Raw genomic sequence first — 20,148 nt, forward strand, 5'->3', positions numbered from 1 at the left:
GAAAATTGTGTGAAGGGTGAGTAGACGGAAGAAATGCTATGTTATTGTCTCGCTTTTATTTTCGCGGAGCATGCGGATAGTAGAGCGGTTAGAAACTAGGTGGAAATTTGTGTGGAGGTTGGGAGGAACGATCAGACAGTATGTTACCGTGCCGCTTTTACTTTCGTAGAGCATGTGGATGGTAGAATGGGTAGGATCTAGTAGCGGTAGTGTTATCAATGGGGGGTTTTTCGTGAGGGCTGAATTCTGTTTATGATCGAGATAATTTAGTATTTCTTTGCAGGAAATCTACAGTTAAAAACAGCTCGATTTTTTAACATTTATTTATTTATTGATCTTTTTGGACAAATTTCAGCTTGAAGAAACCACCTCTAGCCTCGTCTTTCCCTTCGAAAATAAAGTAATGATGATCAATCTGGTCGAGTTCCTTTACTTGCTTCCGGCTTTTAATATTTTCAGAGAAACCCTGTGGTAGGAAGTAGTAGCCACCTTCCTCGAAAAAAATAGCCAGCCGGGTGCCATACTTAGTATCCTGCAGTTTGAATTTCTTTATTTTATATTCCTTTCCTTCCACCAGCATGGTAGTTGTGAGAAGGTTATCAAAGTTCCCTTGGCTGATTTCATTGAGGGCTGTTATATCCTAAAATATAATATTTGAGTTACACTTGTGCTTTTTGAAACAAGGTTACTTACCATCTCTTCTATTAAATACGTTGTCTGTACCAGGTTGAAGGAATTAATGCATAACTCAGGAAAATAGAAAATATAAAGTCTGATAGCTATATTCACGTACCTTACCTTAATCTTGATTCTATAGAGTAGTAGGGGTACTTTAATCTTCTCAATAGCAATTAATAGAGATGATTTATTTAGTTTGGATTTCGCAATTTTCTATCTGGCTTTTTATTGCTTTAGATGAATACGAAATCTAGTTGTGAATAATATTATAAAAAGATCTCTAATTATAGCTTTAAGAAATGAATTTCGCAATTTTCTATGAGGCGATTTATTAATATGTAAATTATCCAGCACTAGACGATGTCTAGCCAGGATGGTAAATTGATGCAACAAATAATTAGTATTGTCTGATAACATCACTAAATTATGAATTTCACAATCCTCTACAACCGCATTTATACCATATTTGCTGATAAGTAGGATGTCTAGCCCAAGGTAGTACCTAGTAACGATCGTGCTATAAATTGTTTTTTCTAATTACCTGTTTAAGATATATTTCGCAATTGCTTGTAAACACGTTTGTTCTTGCAATTATGCAACATGTCTAGTCCTAGGTAGTACTTAGTAACGCCCATAAATGGCTGTAGCATGAAGATTGAACTTTGTAATCTTTTGAATAATTTATTACCGGGAAGTCGTAAAAATCTAGTTGCTCTAGTACCTATTACCGAACCCAACTTGATATTACTATTTACAATTATAGGTTTTGAATGCATGTACTCTTAATGACTGGAAGCCTCCATGGGGGAGCTATCTTGTGTGTGACTAAATCGTATACATTATAGTGCAGTTCTAAAGCCGTCTCTAGTTGTTCAATTAAAACAATACATCCACTGGAATTTTTCCTGTAATTAAACGTTGCAAATTTGTATCATCTTCGCCAAGGGTTTTTGTTTTTTTGTTTTTTTTTTTTTGATACCACTGCATCATTAAATTGCATATAAAGGGCGTTAGCTGATAGCTGCAATGTTAGTTTCACGACGAAGCTTTAATCGTGGAAAGCCGCGTAAGAACAGTAAGGTTTAAAAATCGCAGTTTTACGTGTTTGGTATAATTACACAATTACAATTGTCCGGGAGTGACTCTTGCGGTGAAGTGGTAGTTTAAACGTGTATGTGTGTGTGTGCGTGTGTGGGTGGGTGTTTTGCTGCGACAGTCGTCTTCAGAAAGGTAAGTCCTTTTAAAGTTCTTTTTTTGTCTTTTTAAGGTTTTGTGTAAAACAAAACCTTATTAAAATCGATTCAATGTCTGTCTGTCTGTCTGTCACACGCATTTTTCTCCAAAACGGCTAAACCGATCCGAACGAAATTTGGTGGACAGATGGGAACTATGAAATCCCACGCATACGGTGAGTGGCATAAATTTAGGTGGAGTTTAAATACATGCAAAGGGGAGATTCAAAAATTTTTTTCACCGCATATAGTTGTGTAAGGTATTAAATGAAAGGTCTCGATTTGTACTTTCCGAAACTAATATTAGTTTTGGCAGAAATTGCAAAGTGCGTGAGTAAGGAGTCAAAATGTACGCATTTGAAGTGAGACAGGACTCATTTTCGGAAACTACCCAACCTAAAAATCCGAAAAGAATCAGGGTGGTACGCCTAGATAAAATCTAGGCCTCAAAATATGTCCCATTCCGATATCTGCTCAAATAAACTTACTAATAGTATATTACTACTTTTTAGAAATTTACTGAGAAACCCCCCTTAGATTCATCTTAGGACCTCCGAATTTTGGACCAGCATAGGGGACAATATTTCGCATATACGTACTAAATTTCATGGAAATGAGCCAATTAACGCCAAAGTTATAGCAGTTCAAACTTAGCAATTTCGCGCGAGTTTACCGCTTCCAAAACCATGCAAATCAGATGCTGACGTCATAATTACCCGGAATAATTGACATTCGCGTGGAATATTAAAGTCACATTTATGAAGAATTTATTTATCTGCAGCCCTTTTTAAGGTTTTGTGTAAAACACTTATGTGAAATCTAGTCTTCGAAATGCGATGTCCCATTCCAAATTTACTAAGAGTATATTATCAACTTTTAGAAATAGACTAAAAAACTCCCCTTAAGTTCATCCTAAGTGTACTAAAAAGTGTACTGCACTGACATAGAGGACAGCCTTGTGCATACACATGCCAGGTTTCATGAAAATCCAACTATTAGTGGGAAAGTTATAGAAGTTCAAACTTATCAATTCGTGCTAATTAACAGCATTCTAAGCCATACAAATAAGATGCTGACGTCATAACGAGAATAATTGAAATTCGAGTGAAATATTAGAATTCCATTCAAGAAGTTTGTATGAAACAAAACCTTATTAGAATCTAGACGATGTCTGTCTGTCCGTCTGTCCGTCTGTCTGTCTGTCTGTCTGCCACACCCGATTTATTCGGAAACGGCTAGACCGATTGTCATGAAAATTGGTGAGGGTATGAAATCTGGTGATCCCATTACATGCAGTAAGTGGCGCCATCTTGTGTTAAGTTTAAGGGGGGCTCCCCGTACATGTGAAAGGAGGGTGCAAATTTTTTTTTCACAGAATGTAGCCATGTAGGGTATCAAATGAAAGGTCTCAATTAGTACTTTTCGAATCTGGTCCAATATTTGATATTAGAAGAAACATAGGGAAGTGAGGGTTCAAAATGTGACCCTCAAAAAGTGTAACAGGTCTCGTTCTCAGAACCTATCCAACCGAAAAATCTGAAAAAAATCACAGTGGTGCATCTCTACGAAATCTAGGCCCCAAAATATATCCGGTTCCGATATCTGCACAAATAAAGTCAATAATGGTATATTTCCACATTTTAGAAATTTACCCGGCACCCCCCTTGTGTTCATCCCAGAAGTACAAAATTTGGCATGTGTGTAACGAAGAATATAGTGCATAGTTTGGTCAAGTTTGAATAAAATCCAACTATTATTAACAAAGTTATAAGGAGTGAAACTTTACAATTTTTTGTTAATTTCGTGCACTCTACAACCTGATGACGTCATCATCACATATCAATTCGTCAATACCACAACGAAATGAATTCTTATGAATTGGGTTGCAGACAATTATTTTGTTTTAGTTTTTTAGTTATTTGTCAACCAGACATGTGTGTATGTAGGTATATAATATATGCGTGCTAATGAACTTTGCGGGTAGTGCCTAATTCAGTTAGATATAAGACGTAAATCGGAAATATGGATACGATAAATTTAGATACGTGCATATATGTGTACAGTAGGTAATAGGCAGTTTGTTTGTTTAGGGTGAGCGTGATATCTATGGCTCTAATATGTACGTATGTCTCGTAGTTTGGAAAAATATGAAGGATTATGTTGGATTTGTAACTATATACGGACAGAAAAATGTGCGTCTCTTACATAAGATGAACACAAGCCCTTTATACCCGAAGCGCGAGCTTCCGGTATTCCGACTTGTTTACATTTGATGTTGGTTAAATAGTTTTCATTCGCTAATAATATTAAACTGAGAGCGTGAAGCGTGTGAGGTTGACTATTATCAACATAGGGCTTTCCATCAAATGATTTATTTAAATCGCTTTCTAGAAAATAGAGGGCAATGGAATTTTTAGCTATATTACACGAAGCTGTCGTGCACTCGTCGCTACTCACATCTTTTTCTTTTTCTTCAGTCTTCAGTTCACAAGCGGGGTCGGCTCGTGATAATCGGTTTCGTCATTTTATTTTATCAAATGCCTGATCAGGATGTAATCGCGAGGCCTTTAAATCCCCATCCAGCGTATCAAGCCACCATTGTTTTGGCCGGCTTTTTGGTTACTTACCATTGCTTTCGATGTTCTGACCAATACTGGTTGTTGAATTCTCGTTAGCATGAATTACGTGACCACACCATCGAAAACGCCTCTCTTGCAGTTTTTCCACGATCGATGCAAACCCATATCAATCGCGGATATTCTCATTTTAGATGTAATCAAAACGTGTCACGCCACCAGTGCACCCATTACCGCAAGACGCCGTTCATTACCCTTTATAGTCGGCCAACACTCAGAACTATAGAGAGTGGCAGACGGACGACATTGCAGTAAATTTTAGATTTGAGACGTGCGCTGATACGTCGATCACAAAGAACACCAGTTGGGGAATGCCACTTCATCCAGGTTGCATTAATGCGTGAAACAATTTCATTACGCAGTTCTCCATTGGCTGATAGCGTTGACTCGAGATTTTTAAATCACTGAGTTCTGGCAATGGCAGTAACGTGCCCTTCGAGTTACTTAAATCGCTCAATTCTGGCAATGGCAGTAACCTGCCCAGAACTGAACGATTTCAATATCTCGGGTCAATGCTATAAACCAATGGAGAACTACGTTATGCTCCTCACATAGGGAAACACAAAACCTTTTATACCTGAAGCGTCAAGCTTCCGGTTTCCCGACTTGTTATATTTGTTAATTAAGGTCTTTTTTTTTTTAAGAAAGAAAATGTATGGTTGTTCCTTTTCATTGTGGGGTTTTTGCCGCAGTTTGCGAGCTCTATGTTTCTGTGCAATTAATTCATTAACCTCAGCAGGACAGTCAGTATATTTTTATTCAGTCCATGAAGAGCATTTCCAAGCTTCCTCTTGTGTCTTCACCGTTAGTAGATCGATCTCTTTCTCGAGTTGATAAGCAATGTTGATTTGGCCATTGAAACAAACATTGCTCCTCTTCCTTTCTTCCCACTTTTTCGCTAACCAGCATCATAACAGGCGAGTGATGGGACATTATTTTGTCATTATTGACAATTCGTATTGCATGTGTCCGTCTGAGATACCGTTTGTTACGAAGCAATCAATGACAGAGGGTGATTTTATTACGTCAGTCAGGCAGAATGTAGGCTTTCCGTTGGAGTGGAAAATGTGCTTTTGTGCACTTGCAGCTTTAAATGATGCTCTGCCTTTGGATGTTGTTAACCTAGATCGCCTGAATCAATTTTTTGCATTAAATTCACCTCCTAAAATGAAGGAGCTTTCTATAAACTGGTAGAGTCAAGCGAAAGCTCCTTTTTTAACACCGGATCGGAGCGGCCAGCATATTGAGGATATTTTCCCAACTTATATAATCACAAGCTGCATATTTTCATCTCCAATTTTCTGTATTTCGTGGTATCTGATATCCTACTTAACGAGGGTTGTAGTTCTCCCTCTGGCTTGGTGATTGGGATTTGTTGCATGGTAAGAGCAAAAGCCACGGATTTAGCGTTCATGGACCCCGTCAGGTGGCTTGCTGAGATAACGCATATGTATATATTAATATTAAGAAAAACTCTTGAAGATGCTGTTGCAGTCCATTTGCATTCATTTGTCATTTGGTTTTTAAGGTTTTGCGTAAAACAAAACCTTATTAAAATCGATTCAATGTCTGTCTGTCTGTCTGTCACACGCATTTTTCTCCAAAACTGTAGAAAAATGTCCGTTGAAATTAGATAAGATGAACACAAAACCTTTATACCCGAAGCACGAGCTTCCGGTATTCCGACTTGTTAAGGTTTTGTGTAAATACAAAACCTTATTTAATATTGTTTGTGGAATTTCTACAATTGCATTTCCATTTTTAAGGTTTTGTCTAAAACAAAACCTTATTAAAATCGATTCAATGTCTGTCTGTCTGTCTGTCTGTCTGTCGGTCACACGCATTTTTCTCTCAAACAGCTAAACCGATCCGAACGAAATTTGGTGGACAGATAGGAACTATGAAATCCCACGCATACAGCGAGTGGCATAGATTTAGGTGAAGTTTAAAGGGGGGCTCCCCATACATGCAAAGGGGGGATTCAAACATTTTTTTCACCGAATATAGCTGTGCAGGGTACCAAATGAAAGGTCTAGATTTGTACTTTCCGAAACTGATATTAGTTGCATAAATTGCAAAGTGCGTGAGTAAGGAGTCAAAATGTACGCATTTGAAGTGAGACAGGACTCATTTTCGGAAACTACCCAACCTAACAATCCGAAAAGAATCAGGGTGGTACGCCTAGATAAAATCTAGGCCTCAAAATATGTCCCATTCCGATATCTGCTCAAATAAACTTACTAATAGTATATTACTACTTTTTTGAAATTTGCTGAAAAACCCCCCTTAAATTCATCCTAGGACTTCCGGATTCTGTACCAGCATAGAGGACAATATTTCGTGCATATGCGCTAAATTTCATAGAAATCAAGTAATTAACGCCAAAGTTATAGCAGTTCAAACTTAGAAATTTCGCACGAGTTTACTGCTTCCAAAGCCATGCAAATCGGATGCTGACGTCATAATTACCCGTCACATTTATGAAGAATCTACTTATCTGCAGGACTTTTTAAGATTTTGTGTAAAACACTTATGTGAAATCTAATCTTCGAGAGATATCCTATTCCGGTATCTGCTCAAAAAATTTACTAATAGTATATTATCAACTTTTAGAAATAGACTAAAAAACTCCCCTTAAGTTCATCCTAAGTGTACTAAATTTTGCACCGACACAGAGGACAGCCTCGTGCATACACATGCCAGGTTTCATGAAAATCCAACTATTAGTGGGAAAGTTATCGCAGTTCAAACTTATCAATTTCGTGCTAATTAACAGCATCCTAAGTCATATAAATAAAATGCTGACGTCATAATTAACGAGAATAATTGAAATTCCAGTGAAATATTAAAATTCCATTCAAGAAGAATCTAATTCTCCCTAGCCCTTTTTAAGGTTTTGTGTAAACACAAAACCTTATTAAAATCGGTTTACTGTCTGTCTGTCCGTCTGTCTGTCTGTCTGTCTGTCCGTCACAAGCATTTTTCTCGTAGAAGGTTATAGAGATTGACATCAAATTTGGTAGAAAGGTGGGAACTGTGAACGCTCACGCATACAGTGAATTGCATCCTTTTACGTCGAATTTAAGGAGGGGTCCCCATACATGCAAAAGGGGGGTGTAACATTTTTTTTCATCAAGTATAGTCATGTTGGGTATCAAATTAAAGGTCTTGATTATTACTTTTCAAAGCCGATCTTAGTTTTGACATTCGTTGGAAGGGTGGGGAACGCGGGGGGTTGAAAGTGATCACTTCTTTAAGGGGGCCATTCTCAGAAACTACCAAACCGAAAAATCTGAAAAAAATCAGGAGGCTACTACTATATGGTGCCTGGGCTACGAAATACCTTCCATGCCGATATCTGTTTAAATAAAGTTAATAATAGTATTAATAATAATCGTTGGCACAACAATCCATATTGGATCAGGGCCTTGAAGTGTGTTAGAGCACTTCATTCAAGACCGTAACGGTACACTACAGTAGACTGTAGGAGACAATGTGGTCAGCATTGCGCTCGCCCGAGATTATTACCCTGATTTGACTCAGGTACTCATTCACAGTTGAGTCGACTGGTATCCGACGTCAAATCACGATACAAATCCCTCTGCCACCAGCGAGATTTGAACCGCGACCTTCCGTACGACAGCCTTGTGCCCTAACCACTCAGCTATCCGGACACTAATAGTATTACTACAATTATTACTACTATTACTACAATTTTTTGTAATTGGTTAGAAACCCCCCTTAAGTTCATCCTAGTACCATGAAATTTTGCAGTGATATAGGCTATAATATAGAGCATGATCTTACCAAGTTTGGTGGAAATCTCACTATTACTAACAAAGTTATAATACCTCAAATTTATTGCTTCTTTGAAAATTGAAGACTATGAATGTCAATATCACCCAAAAGTGGATACTCTCACATAATATTTGGATATATTACGTGCTACGTACTAAGAAATACACAAAACCTTTCGTACCTGAAGCGTCCAGCTTCCGGTTTCCCGACTTGTTTTTATTATAACATAACATCGATTATTTTTAACTTTTTCGTGCGCGTCCTTTCGTAGTTGTGAATATTGTGGTGATTTTTATAAAATAGTGAGAGGGCTGTTTTCCTTCCAGGATAGTAAAATCCCGAGGAAAACATTGTGGTTAATTTAAGCGTTTTCTTGTGCGTCCGTTCGTATTTTCAAGTAAGTGAATATTGTGTCGATTTTGATAAAATAATGAAGTGAGCTTTTTTCCTTCCAGGATAGTAATATCCCGAGGAAAACATTGTGGTTAATTTAAGCGTTTTCTTGTGCGTTCGTTCGTATTTTCAAGTAAGTGAATATTGGCGTGAATTTGATAAAATAATGAAGTGAGCTTTTTTCCTTCCAGGATAGTAAAATCCCGAGGACAATAATATCTTGTGCGTACGTTTGTATTTGCAAGTAAATGAATATTGTGGTGATTTTAAAAAAAAAAAAAATACTGAAGATGTTTTGCCCTGCAGGAAAGTAATAGATTGAGGGTAATATTTTGCCTTATTCTAAGATTTTCGTGCGCGACATCTTGTTGTTACAGGTAAGTGAATATTGTGTAGACTTTATAAAAAATAATGAAGATATTTTTCCCTGCAGGAAAGTAAAAGTTTGAGAAAAATATTTTGCCTTATTCGAGAGTTTTCGTGCACGTCATCTCGTCGTTACAGGTAAGTGAATATTGTGTTGGCTTCTTAAAAATAGTGAAAAAGATTTTTTTCTTATAGGCTAGTGTGGATTTTGACGTATTTATTTATATATTTTATAGTGTGCGTACACCAAATATATATACATATATATGATATTACCTTATAACATATTTGTATTCCCCTTTGTAAAAATGAATCCAGGTGCTCACCTAAAAAGTCCACTATCTTTAGGTTGTGAATTGTTTATATCAACCTTACTAATTTTAGTTAGGTAGATGCAATCGGCGAAGTTGTTGCTTTCTCGGGAAGAGCAATATCTTCTCCAAAACATTTTAATTGAATTTTCAGCAAAATATCATGTTTCTTTTTCCGCAATCCGATCATGCAAATGGAAGCCCACATTGTTAACTTTCCTTTCGGCGGTGGGGATACAAATAGAACCATTGATCCTAGAACGGAAGATGAGATTGTGGTTTTAAGAAGGAAGAGAAGTGTGGTAGATGTTGATAAAAGCGATGATTACTGCCTTCCACGAAGCATATGTTATGCAATGAAGATGACTCTTGAAGGTGTCAGCCACTTATCTGTGATGAAACTGTTGGATGGATTAGCCAGAAACTTGTGCAAAAAGGCTAACGTTATTGTTGGTGAGCAAGGTTGCACTTCAACTGATATCTATAAATTTCAAAAAATTTTAAATGGTTTTCAAATAGTTGTGTTTGACAACCTCAAGGATTCAAATTCTATTCTCTTCAGAATCCCAGTGGAAAATCAGTCTCTCAAGAAGATATATCTTTATTACTCTAAATTGTTGCAGCATTTCTATGTCATCAAGTCGTTGACCGCCTTTTTTGACAGGAAATATTTGTGCTCTTTCTGTTATAGGTAACGGGCACATGGGTTATACCTGAGGTCGCACTGGGCATTAAAAATGGTTATAAGGTTCAAGAGGTATATGAGGTATGGAAATATGACTTCACTCAATATGACCCCATTACAAAAAGTGGAGGATTATTTGCCGATTATGTCAACACCTTTCTTAAGATTAAACAGGAGGCAAATGGATGCGGGGATAAATATGAAAGTGAAGCTGAAAAAGAGAATTTTATACATTCTTATCAGTCGAGAGAGGATATTCTTCTCGAAAAAGATCATATTCACAAGAATCCAGGTAGGAGAAATACAGCCAATCTGTTTAAATTCTTTCTGGGGGAAGTTTGCGCAAAGGGAAGATAGAACGCAAACCAAAGTTTTCAACAGTTCTGAAGATTTTAGCAACTTTTTTACAATCACCTGGTATAGAGATATGCTCTTTAATCCCTATTAATGAGGAGACTATTTGGGTTACATGGGGATACCTCGAGAAAAATTTAAATATGTTACCCCATGTAAACATACCTATCGCGGCTTATACAACAGCTTTTGCGCGTATGAAACTTTACGACGCTCTAAAAAAAGTCGGTAAAAATATTCTCTACTGCGACACAGATAGTTTAATCTTCATAGATAGCAAAAGTAATCCTTTGAGTTTTCCGATATCCGACTTTCTAGGGGATCTAACGAACGAGGTTGACTGTTTTGGGAAAAATTCTTATATAACCGAATTTGTTAGCACTGATCCAAAGACCAACGGTCTTAAAATTGAAACGGGTTTGGGTACTGAACAGGTTGTGAAATGTAAAGGGATAACAATAAATTTTAAATATTCAAAAGTTGTTAATTTTGATCACTTGAAGAATCTAGTGACTGGTGATCATGAGGGGGATTCAATCTGCGTGGTAAATGATAGCAAAATTAAACGCAAGCGGCCTGGTATTGTAATTTCAACGACGGAAAAGAAACATTTACAATTCACATTTGATAAAAGAGTTGTTACGGAAGAAAACTGTTCATATCCATATGGGTTCAAACGAGTTAGAATACAGAGCTAAAAATAAGTTACCTTGGTTCATTTGTGTTTTATAAGATTACAGAGTATTGTGAAATTCATTTTTAGTTAAGTTGTGAAATACAGACATTACGTAATATTGTTAATAGTAGGAGAAGTAACTCAGTATTGTGAAATTCATATAGTGCTGTTTAAGGATTATTCAACATTGTGAAATGGGATATATGTATTTAGGGCTGGTTACATCGACTTCAATGAAATCGGAAAGATGTATTTAGGGCTGGTTACATCGACTTCAACATGTAAAAAATATATAAATATTAGAAAAAACGGTTAAAACAGTTTATATTGCTTCACCTCCTTATATAAACAACATGTCCAGATATATTGTAGATGTTCAATACGTCTCCGGGAATAATAATCATTTTTTCGTTAAAGAACTAGCAATTCTACCTTTCGGGTCAATCTGCCCTACACTTTATTTTTTTGCACCACCATATCCGAGACAGGAGCTATCATCAAAAGCTAATCAACAAAACGAATTTGAAGCAGCAAATATTAATGGTTTAGAGTGGGATGAAGGAGAGACTAACTACAACGATCCACCAGGAATATTAGAGCATTTCGTGAATGCTACAATATACGTGAAAGGCAAGATGAAGGAAAATTTGATTAGGAAATACTTGCCAAACACAGAAATAGTACAACTTGATATCCCTAGCTTAAGTAAATTGAAGAATTATCAACAGTTTTGCAATGTCCACAGTACCAAATCTTCATCTAGGTGCGCAGTACAAAATTGTGTTAATATGTACCTTTATATTCTTATTAACAGAGTGATAGAATAAGAAATCATTTTATTTATAAACTTGATTTATTTATTCTAAATCAGCAACACTAAAAATAATGTTTGTATTACAAAATATTGGTATTTCATAAAAAAGTCTCGAGTAATTTAAATGTACATAGCAAGTTTTTGAAGGTATGAAAAAGTCCTCGTTAGTCAGCTTGATTGTGCTTTTATCTCAACATTTGGCAGCGTATTGGCTGAAAAATTCCTTCACACTTTCAGACGCGTTATTGTTGTGAAACATGACAATATTAAAAAAATCCATCATCTCGTACAAGGTAAGTAGCTCCAATAATCGTAGTTGAATACTACCTTTGCCTACGGGAATTTGAAACTTCTTCAGTAGACCAAGTTGGTTTTCCGGTATGTTCTCTCCAGTCTCCTCTTTCAGCTTCTTTAGGTAGTCGTAAATAGGAATCCAGCCAATGTAATTAGTTGCCAGTGAAAATCGGCCGTGCAAGTGGAAAACAATTTTAGCCTCAAATGTTGATGGATCAAAACCCAGCATAACCTTCCGATTCTGACAGCCATCCAGGAAGTAAGTATAATTTAATAGCACTTTTTCACCAGGCACTTCGGATTTACGACCGTTGGATTATTTTGTAACTTTCATCTCACGACGCGGTTGTTTCTGAAGCGGCTTCATTCCGGATAACTTTAAAGATGAACTGATCATAGTTTTAAATTTGAACTACGCTTTTATACCTTCAACTAGAGTCCTATGCCGCTGATTATAATCGATGCCACCACTTTGATGGTTACCTTTCAAGTATACTTTACGATGTAGATCGCGCGATGAAAACATTCTTAGAAAGTGTCTGAGACTTTTTCCTTTACAGCGTGTGTATATATACATACAACAGTAAGGTCCACATGTTAATGAGAATGGTCCTTGAAGACGTTTCCTATTATTGATAAACGTTTTCGAATTTGCCAATAGAAAATCGCGGAAGAATTTTTGTATGGGGTAATTTCCGAATGAGTCAAAGTATTCTGCGGGTCCCTCTGCCGGAAAAAGGAATGCTACCCAATGGCTGCCAGGTTTGTATGATGGATCAGTATTGGCTATACTACAGGCTGGTTTTTTCACTTGAGCTGGAAGATGATTGGATGGAAATACGCCTCTAAAGAATTTTTTTGTCACCTTGCTTCTTTGTAACGCTTATGTAAGCTCGATCGTGTTCATTCCTGTTCAGATTGGTTGCAAGATTCACTGTTAATAATCTTTGAGTGAGCCGTTACATAGTTTTTTAAGAAATCCTTTGTGTTTGCATCTCGAACAAAAATCGTGGAAAACATTGCAAGGGTTTTTATAACATCTTCATCCAATCGTCTCAATTCCAAGTTTCCACATCTTTCTATCAGCTCTACACCTGCAGCATTGCTGGTTATATTCGGGTATCTGAAGATGACTTCTTTCGAGAATAATTTATTTTCTGATGAAGGTCAAATCCCCCCCAGGGAAAGATTCAGCATTAACTAAACAGCTCATTTTCACCTTATCTGAATGTATGGTAAAAACAGTCGCCCATCGGGTCTATATATAGATTTTAGAAACTCGTGTAAACATTGCGAGCTTTGTCCACCTCGATGCTGATGTGGCGCGGCAGGATTCGCAGCATTCGAAATTTATTTCGAATGTTGCGAGCGAATAGATGGCGCGGATCTATCCACTTTGCGTGGCACACCAAGGGAGTGGAAGATCGCAGTAATTATGTTTTTCAGACCTGTCACTGAATTTAATTATTAAGTTGAAAATTGCTAAAGAATATGGAAGTCCTTTTTGAAAATAGAATTTGAGTTGAGTTTACTGTATAGAATTCGCGTTGAGTTTGCTGTATAAAATTCGCATTGAGTTCGCTTAAATATTTCAATAAAAATAATAAGTAATCATAATTACTTAATTGGATTACTTAACTACCATCATATTCTGCATATACAATACATGTCACGCTTTTCTTTAGAGAGTCTTTGAATCGTCCCTCGATCCTTATTGTGCCTTGATTCAAAAGACTTCCACATGTTGTATTGTATGAGTTGTCAGGGGTCAGATCGAATGCTAACAAGAACGCTCCATTATCGAAAAACTGTTTTGAAATCTGGTGTCCTCTATCGGAATAATGTATTCCAGTGCCCTTGAATAATGTTAGATACCCGCGTGTACTAATAGGTTTTTCACCTGAAAAGTCGAATTCTAAAGGTTGGTTTGGTATTTGCACTCCGTTAACAGATAGGTTGAATCTCACCAGATTATTATGCCTGAAATTGTATGAGTTTTTCGTACGTTTCCCTGTATAAGCATCATTGTCTACCATACCGAAAACTATCAAATTGGATAACTGACCGATCACCACGTTATCAAGGGAGAGCGAGAATATATTCGCAGGTAAAGTATATGTTTTTACCTCTACGCGTTTGTAAGAGTATATCGCATTGGATCGTTGGAGAACGTTTTCATGCGCAAGCAAGATGCCTGGACTAATAGTTACATGATTCATGTACATGCTGCCTCTATAATTTTGATCCGTGGTGAATTAGAGTCCTCTTTAGAATACAAGTAAAATTCGGGTTTTTCTAATGAGAAAATTACCCGGAGATCTACTCCGTTAATTAACAATTTATCCTGATTTAAAATATCACCGTGAACTTTTCCCATAAATTCCACGACGCTGCTGCTTGCAAGCAATTTGGATCTTTTAATGTAACCACTGTTTGAATCCTCTGGTTTTCCATTTTCAATGATATCCATTTCATTCTCGTCAAGGTACCACCCAACAGATTCGAGATTGGTTTTAGCAGTGTTACTACCGTAATTCAATAAATTTTGAATGTAGGCTCGGTATTGATAATTATGATCGGTTTGTGCGATTGGCTTACCGTTTAATTGTATTGTGCACTGTCTGAACAGCGAATGCATGACATTATTGACAAGACCAACTGGAGTGCCCCCTTTCTCGTACAATTCTTCCTTTCCGTCTTTTAGCTTAATTAGTTGCACTTTTAGTCGAAGATATATACTGGACAGACCTCGGTATGTATCGCCATGACCAAGTGAGATAAATTCTAAAACAGTTGAATTATCTAGCGATGCTATGGGTTTGTATGCTACTTCCTCGGTTTTTAAAATATTGCTTTGTATGAGAGAATTAGAAAAAAGATCTAATTCAGATTTCATGCATTCTTTGTAAGACATTTTTTTCACTTATCGAAAATGTCTATCACACGCTCTCGCACACTTTTTCTGCGTTTTTTCACTCCTTTAATTGACATAGATTTTCTAATTACTCTTTTACCTTTTGAATGTTTCCTACGCTTAGATCTCGGTTTAGATTTTTTAACCTTGAAAGGGTTAGTTCTTTTTAATGCTGACCGATTATTAAAAACAACAGTGTCTAAATCTCTCCGGAGTTTATTTATACCTTTTTGGGTTAGTTCTCGTACAGCAGTTTGACCCTGTTTGCTTAGAATTGATCTTATAGACTTCTTACCTATCTCAGATAATATTGCCTTACCAGCTTTTAGAGGTCGCATTTTCAAGGTTTTTGTACCCGCGAAAACTACGGGGTTTGCATATCTCGCTAAGCCTCTAAAGAAGCTACCAACCCCTCTACCGTCCTGTGTAATATTACGTGTTCGATGTAGATGTGAATTACTGCCACTCTGAATTAGATAGTAGCGTGAGTAAAAAGAGTTCATTTTATGACTAAATAATTAAACCCTCTGGCGCCTTTAAACTACTATATGCTGAACTCAAAAACAAGTAGTATATTTGTACTTTATTGCCGTTTAAAGTGGAGAGTGAGATATGTTGGAATATCGCTGGAATGGAATGCGACTATTTCACCTTGTTGCTTAGTTACTTCTATAGCAATACTTTCAATAAAGGTATTTTCAATCGGATGATATTCTATATGCTCAAATCTTAGCATTCTACCACATTCTTTCCACGGTATTACACGTAGACATCGCTCCAATCGATTACCAATTATTCGTGGTCTTATAATATCACTGGAGATAAAGACCAGCCCCCCATCATCATATATAATAGGTCTAGTAATTGATTCTGATGAAGTATCCTTTGATGCTCCACTAGCTTCTTCTTCCAAATTTCTAATTTTATCTAGCATCACTGACAGTTCTTTGCTAAAGTGTTTACCATGATCAGAGACTTTTTATCAATTTTTCCTGTAAGTTCACTAATAGTTTTCGACAAACTGTTGATACTATTTATTATCATGGTGTATTCTTCATATATCTTTTCAGATAATGGTGATGCTTGATGTGCTAATTTTTCTATCATACGACTAATATTTTTTTCCAATATTTTGAACTTCTCCAGCCTGCTTTATCTTCATCATCTTTTGTAGACCCTATACTATCGAAACTCTCTTTTATTTCCGATATTATAGCATCCCCATTACGTTTACCTTTAGGTATCTGTAAAAAGAAGTATGTGAAGCAATCTCTAAGGCTGTATGCTTCAGTATCTATTGCTATTTCAATGGTTTTATAATCACCGCCACTCTCCTTCTCATACGGAGCTTCTACAATAGCACTGTCTACCTCAGATTTTCGCCATTTTACAGGCTCTGCATCAAGCGATTTTTGTTTCAACTTTTCCATGTGTGCTAATAATAACATCTGAAACAGGTGGATTTTCTTTTTCCTTTCCTCATCGCTAAGCTTCTCATCGTTAAATTGTATGCACGTTAGCAAAAGTTTCATAAAATCCCTAAATTTACTTCGTAAAGGCAATGGTTTTTTAATTTTCACCTGAATACCTAGTCCTGGCCATTGAAGTTCCAAAGTATCAACAGATTTCGTTTCATCAGGAAATTCAGGGGGTGCAGGAAAAGAACTTCCCAAAATGATTAAAGACTGCAAACTATCGCGATTTCTCCGCTACTTTGGAATTTGACCGATAATCACATCAGTGAAGCTTTCAATAGAGGGGTAGGTATAATTTTTCAAAACAACTTTCTCTACAACAGCATCGCTTTGTTTTATGTTGAGTATAAACTCGTTCGGAAGTTTCTCATAAGAAGCGCCAACTATGACTCCATGTACTAGATCGGTTTCTACACGCCCCCACATTTTCTCCTTAGCTCTTCCTACACCCAAGCTCTTTAACTCGGTAGGTTCAATTCTGCTAAAAAAAGATGAAAGGAACATAGTAAAATCAATTGTTCCATCCCCATTGCTTATTTCACTAAGTTGCTTTTGTGTCCGGTGAAGCGAACCATGAAAATCCTCAAAATTTAACACAATTCTCAATACCAGGGGCTCACCTTCGGTTATTCCTTCTTTAGGGTAAGCGCGTTTGACTCTTTTCTTATCAGTCACTTTATTTGTTTCACGGGTAAGTCTTTTTAAGGTTTTGTGTAAAACAAAACCTTATTAAAATCGATTCAATGTCTGTCTGTCTGTCTGTCTGTCTGTCTGTCTGTCTGTCACACGCATTTTTGTCCAAAACGGCTATACCGATCCAAACGAAATTTGGTGGACAGATGGGAACTATGAAATCCCACGCATACAGCGAGTGGCATAAATTTAGGTGGAGTTTAAAGGAGGGCTCCCCATACATGCAAAGGGGGGATTCAAAATTTTTTTTCACCGGATATAGTTGTGTAGGGTATCAAATGAAAGGTCCCGATTTGTACTTTCCGAAACTGACATTAGTTTTGGCATAAATTGCAAAGTACGTGAGTAAGGAGTCAAAATGTACGCATTTGAAGTGAGACAGGACTCATTTTCGGAAACTACCCAACCCAAAAATCCGAAAAAAATCAGGGTGGTGCGCCTAGATGAAATCTAGGCCTCAAAATATGTCCCATTCCGATATCTGCTCAAATAAACTTACTAATAGTATATTACTACTTTTTAGAAATTTACTGAAAAACCCCCATTAAATTCATCCTAGGACTTCCGGATTCTGTACCAGCATAGAGGACAATATTTCGTGTATATGCCCTAAATTTCATAGAAATCAGGCAATTAACACCAAAGTTATAGCAGTTCAAACTTAGCAATTTCGCGCGAGTTTACTGCTTCCAAAGCCATGCAAATCGGATGCTGACGTCATAATTACCCGGAATAATTGACATTCGCGTGGAATATTAAAGTCACATTTATGAAGAATCTATTTATCTGCAGCCCTTTTTAAGGTTTTGTGTAAAACACTTATGTGATATCTAATCTTCGAGAGATGTCCCATTCCGGTATCTGCTCAAAAAATTTACTAATAGTATATTATCAACTTTTAGAAATAGACTAAAAAACTACCCTTAAATTCATCCTAAGTGTATTAAATTTTGTACCGACATAGAGGACAGCCTCGTGCATACACATGCCAGGTTTCATAAAAATCCAACTATTAATGGGAAAGTTATAGCAGTTCAAACTTATCAATTTCGTGCTAATTAATAGCATCCTAAGCCATACAAATAAGATGCTGACGTCATAATTAACGAGAATAATTGAAATTCCAGTGAAATATTTAAATTCCATTCAAGAAGAATCTAATTCTCCCTGGCCCTTTTTAAGGTTTTGTGTGAAACAAAACCTTATTAGAATCGATTCGATGTCTGTCTGTCCGTCTGTCTGTCTGTCTGTCTGTCTGTCACAGCCGATTTATTCGGAAACGGCTGGACCGATTGTCACGAAAATTGGTAAGAGTATGTGATCTGCCGTTCCCTTTACATGCAGCAACTGGCGCCATTTTGTGTTAAGTTTAAGGGGGGGCTCCCCATACATGTGAAAGCAGGCTGCAAAATTTTTTTTTACAGAATGTAGCCATGTGGGGTATCAAATTAAAGGTCTCAATTAGTACTTTTCGAAACTGGTTCAATATTTGAAATTAGGTGAAACATAGGGGAGTGAGGGCTCAAAATATGACCATCAAAAAGTGTAACAGGTCTCGTTCTCAGAACCTATCCAGCCGAAAAATCTGAAAAAAATCACAGTAGTGCATCTCTACGAAATCTAGGCCTCAAAATATATCCGGTTCCGATATCTGCACAAATAAAGTTAATAATAGTATATTTCCACATTTTAGAAATTTACCCGGCACCCCCCTTATGTTCATCCCAGAAGTACAAAATTTGGCATGCGTATAAAGAAGAATATAATGCATAATTTGGAGAAGTTTGAAGAAAATCAAACTATTATTAACAAAGTTATAGGGGGTAAAACTTTCGAATTTTTTGGGAATTTCGTGGACTCTACAACCTGCATGACGTCATCATCAGATATCAATTCGTCAATACCACAACAAAGTAAGTTCCTATGAATTGGGTGGAAAAGGATTATTTTGTTTTAGTTTTTTATTCATTTGTATGTGAATATCAAATATTCCAACCAGACATGTGGGTATGTAGGTATATATTATATGCGTGCTAATGGACTTTGCGGGTAGTGGCTAATTCAGATAGATACAAGAAGTATGATAAATCGGAAATATGGGTACGATCAATTCATATATGTGCATATATGTGTACAGTATTCGGAAATAAGCAGTTTGTTTGTTTAGGGTGCGCGTAATATCTAAGGCTGTAATATGTACGTATGTCTCGTAGTTTGGAGAAATATCAAGGAGTATGATCGATTTGTAGCTATATACGGATAGAAAAATGTGCGTTGAAATTTCTTAGATAAGATGAACACAAAACCTTTATACCCGAAGTGCGAGCTTCCGGTATTCCGACTTGTTTTCTGTATTTTTTGGGCAGGCAATGCCAATTCGGAAATCCCAACACACCAGGTATCGGTAAGATTACAGAGTTTAGGTAATATATTGCGAAAACGTCCTTGTGCATTATCGGGGTAGAAAGATAGAGAGCTATTGCTTAGGAGTGAGATGTAAAACTCATTATTATCTACATTGACGGGCATCTCTTGTATTTTATATTCTTTCCCACTCAAAATCCGGAACACTAGAACCTCGTTCTCTTCGACTTTTTAAACGTTCACTATGACGAGCAGATTTTTTCGCTGTGAAAGCTAGCTCATAATGACCAGGATTTAACCGTGAAGGTTTTAAGTTAGTCTTTCTGATAGCTCCCTTCGGATTGCTTTTATATTCTTCCCGGTCGCCTTCCTCCAGTCTCTCCATAGCACTGACTACTTCATCCGGACTGATTTCCGTCGGAACGGTATACTGAGTTAATCCGTCATCGGTAGTAATTATTCTAT

General features: G+C 36.8%; 1 protein-coding gene across 1 annotated transcript; it reads right to left on the reverse strand.

Moving 5' to 3' along the window:
- Positions 1-328: 328 nt before the first annotated feature.
- LOC119661063 lies at positions 329-727 on the reverse strand. The gene is made up of 2 exons (XM_038070261.1): positions 694-727; positions 329-640 (listed from the first exon to the last, which is right to left on the reverse strand). Exons 1-2 carry the CDS (start codon positions 694-696, stop codon positions 329-331), a joined length of 315 nt encoding a protein of 104 aa, XP_037926189.1. The 5' UTR covers positions 697-727.
- Between the last annotated feature and the right edge of the window lie 19,421 nt (positions 728-20,148).

Source organism: Hermetia illucens, unplaced genomic scaffold (genome assembly GCF_905115235.1).
Source record: "Hermetia illucens unplaced genomic scaffold, iHerIll2.2.curated.20191125, whole genome shotgun sequence".
NCBI lineage: Eukaryota > Metazoa > Arthropoda > Insecta > Diptera > Stratiomyidae > Hermetia > Hermetia illucens.